The sequence below is a fragment of the Thermobia domestica genome, chromosome 8, assembly GCF_964235325.1.
Source record: "Thermobia domestica chromosome 8, izTheDome1.hap1.1, whole genome shotgun sequence".
Classification (NCBI taxonomy): Eukaryota; Metazoa; Arthropoda; class Insecta; order Zygentoma; family Lepismatidae; genus Thermobia; species Thermobia domestica.
In genome coordinates this window covers 13,240,854-13,254,375 of record NC_137461.1, presented here as the reverse complement: position 1 = coordinate 13,254,375, position 13,522 = coordinate 13,240,854, and the positions used below count along the sequence as shown (strand labels likewise).

Sequence of the window (13,522 nt, the reverse complement as noted above, 5' to 3'; positions counted from 1 at the left end):
TTTTAGTTCTACCCATCGCAAAACTTTCACTCAGTGGACGAACTAGTGTTGGCCATGAAGAAACGAAACTTATCTTTCATTACTATATTCTACCAATCGATGGTTAGACTTAGTCGGTCATTATATAATCGAGTTAAAATTGTGTTCATTCTTCTAGCCCTTCCTGGCGGGAGCTCATGTGATTCGAATTCCACGTTAATCAGTAGGTCCCGTCTCATATAGCCTCACTGCTGAAAGAAACGTTAAACTCAAAATCAACTCAACCTACCTTCATCCTCATTATTATATTCAACAATCCATAAGAAAGTAAAGACGAAAATTTCGGGTATATACTATAAATCACTATAAATAAGCACCCCAAATAGTAAGGGTACTTATTTTAAATAAGCACCCCGAATAGTGAGAGATGCAGAGACTCAAGCATTCCGTTAAAATAAGTACAGAAAGAGGTTTCAATTCGATCTGCAACCTTCTCGCAGCAACCCGTGAAAACTATATTTGTTCTTCGCTAATTGCAGAGCATTTTAAACCAGATGACTTAGTAATTGTAATCACCATATTGGATCCGCCACTTTGAATTTTGTAATTTTGAAGTCAGTTTCTGAATCAGCTTTCTTAACCCCTCATTGCAGTATGGTTTCTTCTACATTAAATTATTGTTTCCTGTCTATGATTGGAAACCACCCCTAACATTCAAAGGGTGGTTTCTACCTTTAAACCGCCACCATTAAGACAATAAAAAATACGTGGAGCTTATTTTTCAATGTTCTACAACTATGCAAGTTTCATTCAAATCGCTGAATGATACTTCCGTATGTCTCCTTGTTAGTTGCAAAAAATTTACTACTAATAATAACAGAACACTATGGTGATAGGGAAAGTCCTCTAATTTTTAGGACTTGTTATCAATGCTGATAATATAGCATAGGTTGAGTATAATCACAAAATATTACTTCACGTAACAGAGTAGTACGATGGAGACAATATTATATTAAAGATTATAACGGGCATCTTGCAAAATATCTCATTAATGAATAAGATATTTAATATGATTTTAATAGGATAATTCTGAGATATGAACATATTCTACATTAATACAACAGATTGTTGGTCAATTAATACATAGTTATGTGTCCTTTCGTTGCAGACATAAGAATTTATTTCTAAACTAGGATATACTCCACATATTTTGAGTCCAATTTGTGAGCCTGTTTGTCTTACAAAATCACAACTAAAGGTGAACATCAAATTTTAAAGAAAACAAAAAATTGTCAACAGGAAATGAGGTTTCTCTTTTTGCGCTTGTATTACTATTAAGCGGAGAGTACTGTTTAATGTTGATTTTCAATTAACCTCTTAATTTTGTGAATTACTATTATGAGATGCTCTAGCAGATATCGTGCTATATTTTTAATTTTCAATTGAAACTGTAATCTAAACATAACTTGAATAACGCATGTCTTTATCTTACTGTAGGTTTAAAACTAGTTGGTGGCGTTGTGATTGGGTTTGCGAAAAAGGTTCGAGGAGGTGGATATCCTAATGAAATGAATAAATCCGTCGATAGGTCATCTAGACGTTGTGGGAAACATGGGAAGAAAGGAAAATGGAGAAATTGTAATAAAATACGTAGCAAAGGACGTTCTTATAAGCCATATAAAATCAAGGGTAAGTTATGTTAAATTTAAATGACGGTGTATCTTATACTATAAACTGAACTTTCGGTTATGTAAATATTCGTCTTACTAAATGCAACTTGGAAAATATAAATGTATGAGTGAGTTGACTGAACCTTTATATGAGAAGACTTATACAGGGCTGTTTCAAACTAACACCGACAACATTTGGGAAGTGATTCCTGACGCCAACATAGGACAAAAAGTATAGACCAAATTACGTGCAGAAACTATTCATTTCGGAGTTATAGACTGCCAAAAACTTTAAAAAAATGAACTTTAAAGGTCTATAGCTCGAATACTTTGGGACCTGCCGTAGTCGGGTCAAGACTCCATTTAGGAACTAGTATGTGCCCTATCCAAATATTCATGTTCCAGAATCGTGCGGTACTTCCACAACATTTTTATAGATAGTTGGTGAGTACTTCAAATTATACGCCCGTAGCCAAACTTCCTCTATAAAAATTGCTTATTGAGTACTTTAGGATTTTGAAACATGTATTTTTGGATTACGCACATTGAAGTCTTGACCTGTACGGTGGATTCCATAGTTTTGGAACTATGGACCTTTAAAGTAAATTTCTTCATGTTTCCGGCAGTCTATAACTCTGAAAGCAAACATTTGTCACCCAGGTTTTTCATACACTTTTTGTCTTATATTGGTGTCAGGAATTACCTTCCAAACGTTGTTGGTATTGTTTTCAAACACCTTGTATACCAAAACTGTATTACTGGAAAGTGAGTGTAATAGAAATATTTAAAATAATAGCCTACATCAATGGTTTACAAATATTAGCTCCTCTTAACAAATGTAACTGTGGTATTTGGTGGTATAATAAAATAATTCTAAGTATGCTGTCACCACTAAACCTCGTAATTGTAATTATATTATGATAAAACCTTGTGTGTAAGGGCCTGTCTGGTTGCACTGATGTGAACAAACTTTTGGGGAGATGGATGAAATTCATCTCAAATGCAGAAGAGACTATACAGGTTTTATATTTCAAAGCAAATTGTTCTAAAATAGATGAAACATAGTCAAAAAGCATTAAACATTAAAGTTGATAGCAGTAGCTGAAATTGAACTTAAATATAGAACAGACTATCTTGCTTGTACATTCATAAAATAAATTACCCTAAAATGAATGGAACATAGTCAGAAAGCATTAAACATTAAAGTTAATGGCAGTGGCTGAAATTGAACTTAAAAATAGAACAGACTATCTTGCTTGTACATTCATAAAAGAAATTACCCTAAAATGAATGGAACATAGTCAGAAAGCATTAAACATTAAAGTTAATGGCAGTGGCTGAAATTGAACTTAAATATAGAACAGACTATCTTGCTTGTACATTCATAAAAGAAATTACCCTAAAATGAATGGAACATAGTCAGAAAGCATTAAACATTAAAGTTAATGGCAGTGGCTGAAATTGAACTTAAATATAGAACAGACTATCTTGCTTGTACATTCATAAAAGAAATTACCCTAAAATGAATGGAACATAGTCAGAAAGCATTAAACATTAAAGTTAATGGCAGTGGCTGAAATTGAACTTAAAAATAGAACAGACTATCTTGCTTGTACATTCATAAAAGAAATTACCCTAAAATGAATGGAACATAGTCAGAAAGCATTAAACATTAAAGTTAATGGCAGTGGCTGAAATTGAACTTAAAAATAGAACAGACTATCTTGCTTGTACATTCATAAAAGAAATTACCCTAAAATGAATGGAACATAGTCAGAAAGCATTAAACATTATAGTTAATGGCAGTGGCTGGAATCGAACTTAAATATAGAACAGACTATTTTGCTTGTACATTCATAAAAGAAATTACCCTAAAATGAATGGAACATAGTCAGAAAGCATTAAACATTAAAGTTAATGGCAGTGGTTGATATTGAACTTAAATATAGAACAGACTATTTTGCTTGTACATTCATAAAGGAAATTACCCTAAAATGAATGGAACATAGTCACAAAGCATTAAACATTAAAGTTAATGGCAGTGGCTGGAATTGAACTTAAATATAGAACAGACTATTTTGCTTGTACATTCATAAAAGAAATTACCCTAAAATGTATGGAACATAGTCAGAAAGCATTAAACATTAAAGCTAATGGCAATGGCTGAAATTGAACTTAAAAATAGAACAGACTATCTTGCTTGTACATTCATAAAAGAAATTACCCTAAAATGAATGGAACATAGTCAGAAAGCATTAAACATTAAAGTTAATGGCAGTGGCTGAAATTGAACTTAAAAATAGAACAGGCTATTTTGCTTGTACATTCATAAAAGAAATTACCCTAAAATGAATGGAACATAGTCAGAAAGCATTAAACATTTAAGTTAATGGCAGTGGCTGAAATTGAACTTAAAAATAGAACAGACTATCTTGCTTGTACATTCATAAAAGAAATTACCCTAAAATGAATGGAACATAGTCAGAAAGCATTAAACATTAATGTTAATGGCAGTGGCTGAAATTGAACTTAAATATAGAATGGACTATGCTGATTGTACATTCAGAAAAGAAATTACCCTAAAATGGATGGAACAATGTCAGAAAAGGCACGAAACGTGAACATTGAAATAAATGGAAGATCAATTGAGGAAATAAGTCCAACTATCTCAAAATCTGTAATAGAGTTTTTGGGACGATTTAATAAAATTTTATTGCAAGGACATAATGAAGAGCTTAAAAACGATGTATAGCACGTAAGATAAACATGAATAGAACATTTTCAAAAGTCAAGTTGTTTGAGTAAAATCAGTAATAATAATAAAGTATATGCATCTTTCTAGAATTATCCAGGGCGCTCCACGCGAAAGTTACGTGCTCGAAATATCTCATACCTGGTTTTGGAATGTCCAGACTCGATTTAGGATGCAACTTGACTTTTGACCAGATCACGTAACATAATCTGGTCCTTATGACAAATCAGATAGGCCCTTTCCCAGGATATTGCAATAATCGCTACTGTTTGAGATTAAAGTTTGCTACAAGTGAAAGGTTGGACTTACCCCCCAGCCAATAAGAAAACATGTCCCACAATAACTTTATAAAAACAAGTTCTACTTTGAAAAAGTATGTCACATATTTTCTGCGAAGTCACGCAATCATCCCTGCTGGTGAGATTTTAAAACAAGAAATAGTGGACAAAGGAGTTCTTTGCTTCCAAGATTTTAGAAATGCAGTTTGAAGTTATTTTCTAAAACAAATGTTTTTTTTTTTTTTGGCACAATAAGATACATGTGGTTACTGAAACATTTACGAAATCCCCCGTTACCTGAGGTTAGTCAAAAATAAGGGTTCACTCTATCTTCCCCCTAAATAAATTAGAAGGTTTATCCAGAAGTGTTCGTCATTATTTTTTCTTTGCATCACTCTTTACAGGGATTACTCTACTACCTGTAGCTCACTGGAATGTAGATTTCTACTTGCATATACCACAAACTCACCAAGTTGATACACCTTCTACAAATGTTCACAAATATGTGCTCCTTTGGTGCCGACACGACACACGTCCAGACGATGCTCGACGTCTTTTTTTTATAGATTTCCTCCTCGTTTTTGACAGTTACTAACCTCGTATTGCCACACTGTCACACCCGATCGGAAAAATAATGGACTCGTATTGCCATACAAAACAAACTCGATGAGTTTGTGGTTCTTTTCATATATATTTCATATGTGTCCGTGTAATACTTCTGAAAATATAGCCTTTTCTAAATGAATGAGTCATTTATGCTAACCCTGTATAAATTGAACTGACTTTATGGAAGCACAGAAACCAGTGGTCGAAGTAAGACGGTATGCGGTAGTATGCCATACCGCCACTGGTTTTACAGTAATGAGGACATACCGTCTCTGGTTTTTCAGTGATCAAGACAATATTTAAATAGACGATACGTTGAGTCAAAATCATAGTAAAACATACCGCCTCTGCTTTTTTCCCCACTTCGAACACTGACAGAAACGATAACAGACTATAGATAGCAACCAATAATAATAAACAGAAAACATCGTCTTGCTTGAATAAAAGAAAGAAGAAAAATACATGGGAGAAATTATTTTTACGAAGCATAAATTAAAATGTTCCCTGAATCATACTACCCGCGTTTATCACATCATATAGAAATAAGCCTACATTTAAAAGTTCTTGACCATACTTTACGTAACCTCGAAAGGTGAACCGTATAAATCAATTCTAAGAGAAGTAAGAAATACCGTGAAGATTACCAATACGGGTGTTCCTTTATAAAATTATTTAAATACGTTTGTGTGTTACAAATACGAGAAGCGTCCAATTAATTTTCTACCTGGACAGGAATGGAAGGGAGGGGCACAATGACGCCTGTTGCGCACACTAATGTCACTGTGAGGAACCCCGTTGCGCAATTTGAGGTCAGTCGAAATAATGCAGTGTCCGTGAGCAGAATTGTTTGTGTTATTCCACGTAGAAAATGTTTGTGTGACGCCGCGAACAATGGATTTGCAGAAGTTGCCTCTGGTGAAAGGAGCGGAAACCTGGATCCACCGTTGGGATTCTGAGAGTAAGCAGGAATCCATCCAGTGGAAACACAAGCGATGACAACGGTTTTCGTCGGACAACGAGGTCCAACAGGCTGTTTTCCAGTGGTTTGCAGGCCATGACAAATATTACTTTGTTTTGAGGATTTCTTCAAAACCCACAAAGTGGCGATGGTGCATAGACCTCCATGGGTACTAAATCGAAAAACCGTGCTGACCAGATCTCGAAAACAATTCTAATGACTTTGTACACACTTCATAAATCAATGTCCTACTACGAGTAACAACACATAATATGAAACACTTCTGGCCATAAAATCCTTAGCTGTCTTCTAGAGACTAAGTCCAAAAAATTGATCCTAGATCCTCACGTCCCTCAGACCAGTAGTTAGAGAGAAATATATTTTCCCTCGTTTGTGACAGTGAGTACGACGCACAGTTTCCCACGACCGATACACCAACTTCACGTTTCCTGAAAGTAAATATACAATTGACATTACAACACCCATGGTTCGAAGCAGTTGCTCTCCGTTTCCTTTGGTAACTAACAGTACACAAAAGGATCTGAACCACATACAGAAATTAATTTGTGAAAGGTTCGGCACATCAATTCATTATGTGAATCCATTTATTTCCTTAGCGAAAAAGTTTGAGCAAGCATTAGCGAATAATTTCAGACAAGAAAAATGAACAATTTCAGGTCAGTCTCGGGCTCGATTCTTGAAGCTGTTTCCTATAACCTCGAGATCTAGGGAGTTTCAGTCACACATTATGTCCAATAAAACAAAAATAACGATCCACTAATGTTACGCAAGATAGTAGATTCTAATGCACTGTGTAAAAATAAATGAACACACCAAAGAAAACTTTAACATGCAACTTACCGACATAAACGCCAAATACAAGTCACTTATAGGAAACACTTTTGATGAACATTTTATGTTTTCACTCAGATTACAAAAAAAAAGAAAAAAGAAAGAAAAGAAAAGAAAGAAAGAACGAAAGAAAGAGAAAAAGAGAAACCTACAGAATTCTTAGAAAACAAAGAAACTATTTTATATTTTAACTTTTTCTGCGACCGAATAGCATTTGATTCATCATTGTTCTTACACTTTGATTAGAAAAGAATTTTTATCCTTGTCGTATGCGTTTGCAACTCTAAACTGATACGAAAAACACGCGAATTTACAAACTACGCGGACTGTCAGATATGTTTCACTGTTCCAGAAGGGTTTATCTTCTTACTGGTATACTAATCCATTACGCAGCTATGAAAATCCAGGAGTGAATAGTTGAAAGCACCCCAACTTCCAATAACGTCTCCGATAGTTTCAATTAAAATATTTACCACATATTATGTGTTTAGGCTCACTACGAAATAACTTGTATCACTTGGTTATTTTACTTTTATAGTGATTCCATAGTACAACAACTATATATTATTTTCGGTAGATTTTTGTTATTATTCTACTCATACGAACAACAGAGTGAACGTTATGTCATCCAAGTGACGCTCCCACGCGCCGGGCTTTCTTTACTTGGATCAAAGAGTGGTGGAGCAATATATTACCTCCACTGAAACTTGTCCTATTGCAATTTAAATGTTATACGTATTATTAATATTGTATTTTGCTCATAGAAATAACACAGGTCTGCAAAAATAAAATAATGCTAAGCTGTTTCGGTTTAGTTAACTGATTCGTATGTGTTGGGTGCGCTGAATCCAGGAATGACAGCCATTTTGTCCTGGGACGTCTGGGTTTCAAACAAACGAGTGGTCATTGTTGAACAAAATATGAACACAAATATGCGATTTACAGAAACACCATTAACAGCGTAACACAAATTAATGTACAGAAATACGCACACACGTGAAGACAAAAAAAAGTAATACCATCCTCAATCAGATTGCTTGTGAAATCGTCTCTTTTTAAAGGTCAAACTTCGTTCGGAGCTTGTCCTTTTGTAGGTGGCTGCTGGAAGATTCCTAAACAAAATCCAGCAGTAGGCTATCATCATCGTAACACTCCAGTTCCCCTAATACCGTCGTTCCATTTCTTATATCTTGATGGGAACGCTCTCCCTTCTCCTCACTCACCGCTCCCAAATTGTCAGGAAAGTAATCAAGGTGGGAGTTGAGAAAATGGACTTTTAAGCTCGTGGAGCAACCAAGCTTTTGGAACGCATGCAACATTTTTTCCACCATTTTCTTGTACTGTGGTTCCTTCCGGTTTCCCGAAAACGTTTTGATGACCACAGTAAAGGCAACCCAATCCTCCTTTTGAATTGGAGTCATTGAACTGATGAAGCGTTTGTGAGATTTAAGTTTTCTAATACCAGAGCCAATAAAAACCCCCGTACTCGCGTACTCGTTGTATTTGAGCAACAAAGAGGTAGCCAGAACTACTTACCAACGTTTTACAAACCTAGATCTAATCTTACTAAATTCGTTTTATAAACAGATTTATTGTTTTCGTTTTTTTTTAATCTCGTACTTTCATTCACGACACATTACGTTATGTGTCAGTGCTCTCCATCCGGTCCAATATACGTGTATTTTCATTTTTCACTGATCACAAATAAATTTAATCTTCCATGTTCATTTTTATTTTCGTGTGATGCATTTACAATTTAGCGATTTGCAGCTACCTATTTGACAACGTTACGTTTCGATTTGCAAAAACTTGACGTCCCAGGAATAAACGGGGGTCATTTTCAACTTCGGTGCATGTAGAAGTGTAAAAATCAGCTAAACTTATGCAAACAGCTTTCTGTTTGCAGACCTGTGTTATTATTTGTATCACTAACTTGGATGTTTTGGAAGTATTCTATTCCACTAATCATTTATTATTTTTTTTTTTCAAAATATGCACATTAAACGAGTATTTTTATCACATTGGTTGGTATGTTTCGATAGTGAGTGTTTTCCCTGAATTAGCCCCCAGTCATTTCTTTTTGTTCCCAACAATCAGGAACATGTTGCGTGAGAAGCTCTTTTGCACTCCAGAAGAAGCCATCAAGGCATATAAACTGCATGTTTTGCAGGTAAAAACTTTGGAGCGGCATAACGCTTCAAGGTGTGGTTCAATCACATAAAACAATGCTTGCTGCGCATGGGGAGTACTTTGAAAAGCAATAAAAAATTGATGTAGTTTTATGCTTTTGCGTTCTATCATTTTTCTCGAAAGTTTCAGTGCAACCTTCGTAATGTATATAAAATATGGATCAAGTAGCAACGATATTTCTATTGAACATTCAATTGTTTAGTTTGAAAAGGTAGTCACAACATTATTACGGGTACCATTGTAACCACTGTGTAATTTAGTTACACACTATATTTTAGTTCCTGTAAATAATTAAATTTGTGTTCAATGTATCATCATTCTATAAAATGTTAAGAAAGGATACAAGTGATTACTTCTAAGTCAGAAAATTTACTGAAATTCAAATGACTCAGTGTTAAAGATTTACATATTAATGTGATATAATCAATTTATTTCCCTGTTTCCAGGTTATAGACGAGGATAACATTTTTTCATTTACCAGTAAGACAGTAGATCGGTAAGTTGCTAAGATATGAAATTTAAAAGCTAAGCTAAAATTCAGAAAAAAAATAAACAATTAAATAATCATTTCGTTAACTTGAATATTACTGCCATAACTAAAAATACGTTTAATTCGCTATAAATATATATCATGTAAAAAATCTAATTTGTATGCATTAATGAGGATTTCGTTTAAATAATAATTAATTGTGTGTTATCAACTAAGAAAATGGTCTTCCACAAGCATATAATAATATCATTTACTTGTAAAATACTGTTTCATCCATGTATATATATATGTGTGACTGTGTGTGTGTTAATTAGTACCTTTCGTATGATTTAAATACAAAACTCATATTTAATATATGAGACGTACCGATGTACTATAGCTGTATTGGACCAGTCCACCTTTTAGAACTCCAATTTCCTAAATATTTGGTAGTTTTCTTTACACCCGTATTCGGCATCACAAACAAATAGCTATATCTAATTTTGTTCAATATCGTGGACAAACCGGCACAGTTGATATGATGTTCTATTTAATTGATTATCTGTTATAAAATTGTGCATTAACATCTATAACGTATCTTATATTGATCACCATTAACCTCATTCTCCTCATGAATTATTTACCCAAATCAATACATTACTTAGTCTTATGACATTCTAGTTTCATTTTAGGACAGAAGTATTATTAGTAATATAAGTACCGGTAATTACTGATTTTCAAAATGTACCTGAAAATTATTTAAGAAAATGACTTGATTTTAAACCGAATATCCAAAATATATTGTTATATATATATATATATATATATATATATATATATATATATATATATATATATATAACAATATCTTTTATATATTGTTATAAAACATTATATATAGTATGTGCATTACCTAATGCTCAAACAAGTTCACGAAAAACAAATGAAACATAGACTTCACATACAGATTATGTTCAAACAACGTATCGTGATTACAGATGAAACCTGAGGCGTCGTAAGAAACCAAAATAACTGCAATTATCCAATAAATTTATTCTTCTTACACGTATTTTCATAGCACTTCATGGAGGGACATGCATTCATCATCCTCTTGTTTCTGTTCTCAGGAATGTTAAAGTACGTGGGATGTTTATTAAACACTTCCCTTCACTCAATTGTATTTAATGTAGAATATTTAAATTATACATGTGTACTAATACATATCTCCTTAGAATGTCAGAAAAAATACATATTAAGTCCTAACATTTCCTGATTTACTAGAAACTTAGTGAAATAAAGGCACCTGGGTGAAAGAAAGTATAAAGACGGGAAAAACTGAATCCGCACCGCGATGATCAGGTTCCTGTGCTTAATAAGCCGCACACCAATAAAAATATTTAATGATACAAAAGAAACTGGGTTTGGCCCTCATTCTAGGGAAAACACAGTTTGACATTTATGAAGACGTCATTGAGTAAGTGGAAGCCGCCATCTTTTAGGATCGCAATTAGCTAATGACGTCAATATAAGTGTGGGAATTGTAGAAAACAATCTACAAACATTTGCACATGGAAAATATGTCTACGCGATGGGTTTCAGGGCTAGTGATGCCTATCCAAAAACTAGAATGAGTCTTTTGCTTCCAGGAACTATCTGCCTTCATCATGAAAATCAGGGGTACTTTTTGACAGATTAATAACTCAGTATAAAAGACGGGTACACTGCTCTGACCCAGAGAATAAGGCACAGTCAAAGCAATGGAAACATACTTTTCCACCAATGCATAGTAATCCCATGTCCAACCTTCAGCATGCAAGGTCATGGTGACATTTTTTACACTAGCAAGGACCACTAGTTTTGAATTTGCTGACAAAAGGTAACAGAATTATATGAACATACCCCACCTTCTTGCTGCAGAAAGTGCAGAGCTTCGCCAAAAACAAAAAGTGTTCAGACCAATGTGATCGTATCTATCAAGATATCGCTCTAAATCACAACTGATATATTGTCCACATAATAACACGATGCTGTGGGTGTGAAGTCACTTCCCATCTTCATACTATCCTGACCTAACACTATCTGGTTTCACATTTTTTTTCAATTTGTGGAATCATTTTGGAAGGAAAACCACTTTCAAGACAATGAAACTATGAGACAAGCTATTTTTTTCAATCACCCTTCAGATTTCTACAAACAATAAAAGATCTCAAAAAATGGACAAAGCAATGGGAAAGATGTGTGTGCATTAAGATTTTGTATATAGAGAATAACTAATACTTTTATCAAGCTTCGTTAATAACAATAAATGGTAAGTAGGTCAGAGGAAAACTTTGATGAACATTCAACGAATTATTCGACAAATAATCTTTTGAGGGTAGTGGAAAATCATGCAAGTAAAAGTGCATAAACTTTTATGTTATTTTTGTCAATATTTCAAAACTATTTATCATTATAGTTGCTTCAAATAATTAGTATTATACTAAATGCTAAACGAAGGAAAACTTACACAAAGCACGAAACACTAAAATACTTTTGATAAAAGAGTTTTAATATTTAAAAAAAATGTTTTTGGAAAATGCATGTAGTAAATCTTAGTTGGAAAATTTACGGTTGGGGTTATCGGAACATATGTCGTGCTTTTTCTCAATAAATAAATGATATTTACGTTCGTTTAGCTGTCATTGTTGTACGGTATTTATCGGAAATTATTTGTTCTTGTATTTTGTTAATTCTAGCAACTATTTTCATAAATCTTGCAATAAGTATTATTTCACGAAAGAGAACTGACTGCCACAAGACTACAAAAATATCATTTTTGTCTTTCTTTTCAGATGGTAGTCATAAATGAATATTTATGGAACAGAAAGCAACCTTTGACGGTCTCACAAGAATTTCTCAATTAGTTTCTTCACAACATTAGTTTCTTTAATGATCAGTATTTGAAAAATTGCCAAAATAACTAATGTCATCCAAAATAATATGACTACTTTTCTTTTTATCAAAATATGACTTAATTGTTTTTATTTATCTATATATATAACCTGAAAATTTTGGGAAAATTACAATCGCTAATGAATTCCATGTGTATTAATAATGAAGTTTACATATAGCTTAACCTTTTATAATCTAATTCATGATATTTTAATATTACAGTTTAAGAACCAATTAAGATATGTTGGAGAATGATCTTACTAGAATAAATGTACTCTCACAATTTTGAAATAACATTCAAAAAATAACATTCACTTATAAACCTATCATTCAAGATAAATGTAACAATTATCACAGTCACACACAAAAAAGTAAACGTTTTGTGCACCGAACCCCAGCTTCTGAATTCTATGTGTTTTGTTACACAGAATCCAAATTTCGAAACTCCAGGACGATCGATAGTGTCAATTTTGTTATGGGCGAAAAACTTTATCGATTTTAGATAAGGAGGATACACGTAACGCAGACATACAAAAGCAAAATTTCTGTACAGTGTGCTTCAGAGTATGAATTGGATTTTTTTTTTGGTACATAGAATCCAAATTTCTTAACCCGAGAACGATTAACGATGCCAATTTTGTTTAATGGTCGAAAAACATGTGCTTTCTAACCTACCAAAATTCGCTGAAGTTTTTCGCCCATAAAAACATTGACACGGTCGATGGTCTTGTAGTTTCGAAATTTGGATTCTGTATATCAAATACCTCGAATTCATACCTTGGGGTCCACTGTACAGAACTTTATTTTGTATCGCTGTCTTACGTGTATTTTCCCTAT

General features: G+C 33.5%; 1 protein-coding gene across 2 annotated transcripts in view; it reads left to right on the top strand.

The window, feature by feature from the left end:
* The window catches only part of LOC145692687 (uncharacterized), a 55,256-nt gene extending 41,987 nt beyond the window's left edge, over positions 1-13,269 (top strand). For both annotated transcript variants that reach the window (XM_081768070.1, XM_081768071.1), the window contains exons 11-13: positions 1,477-1,668; positions 9,732-9,781; positions 12,586-13,269. In XM_081768070.1, the coding sequence (XP_081624196.1) occupies positions 1,477-1,668; positions 9,732-9,748 (209 nt within the window). In that variant the 3' untranslated portion in view covers positions 9,749-9,781; positions 12,586-13,269. The remainder of the gene's footprint in view (positions 1-1,476; positions 1,669-9,731; positions 9,782-12,585) is intronic.
* The last annotated feature ends 253 nt before the right edge of the window (positions 13,270-13,522 follow it).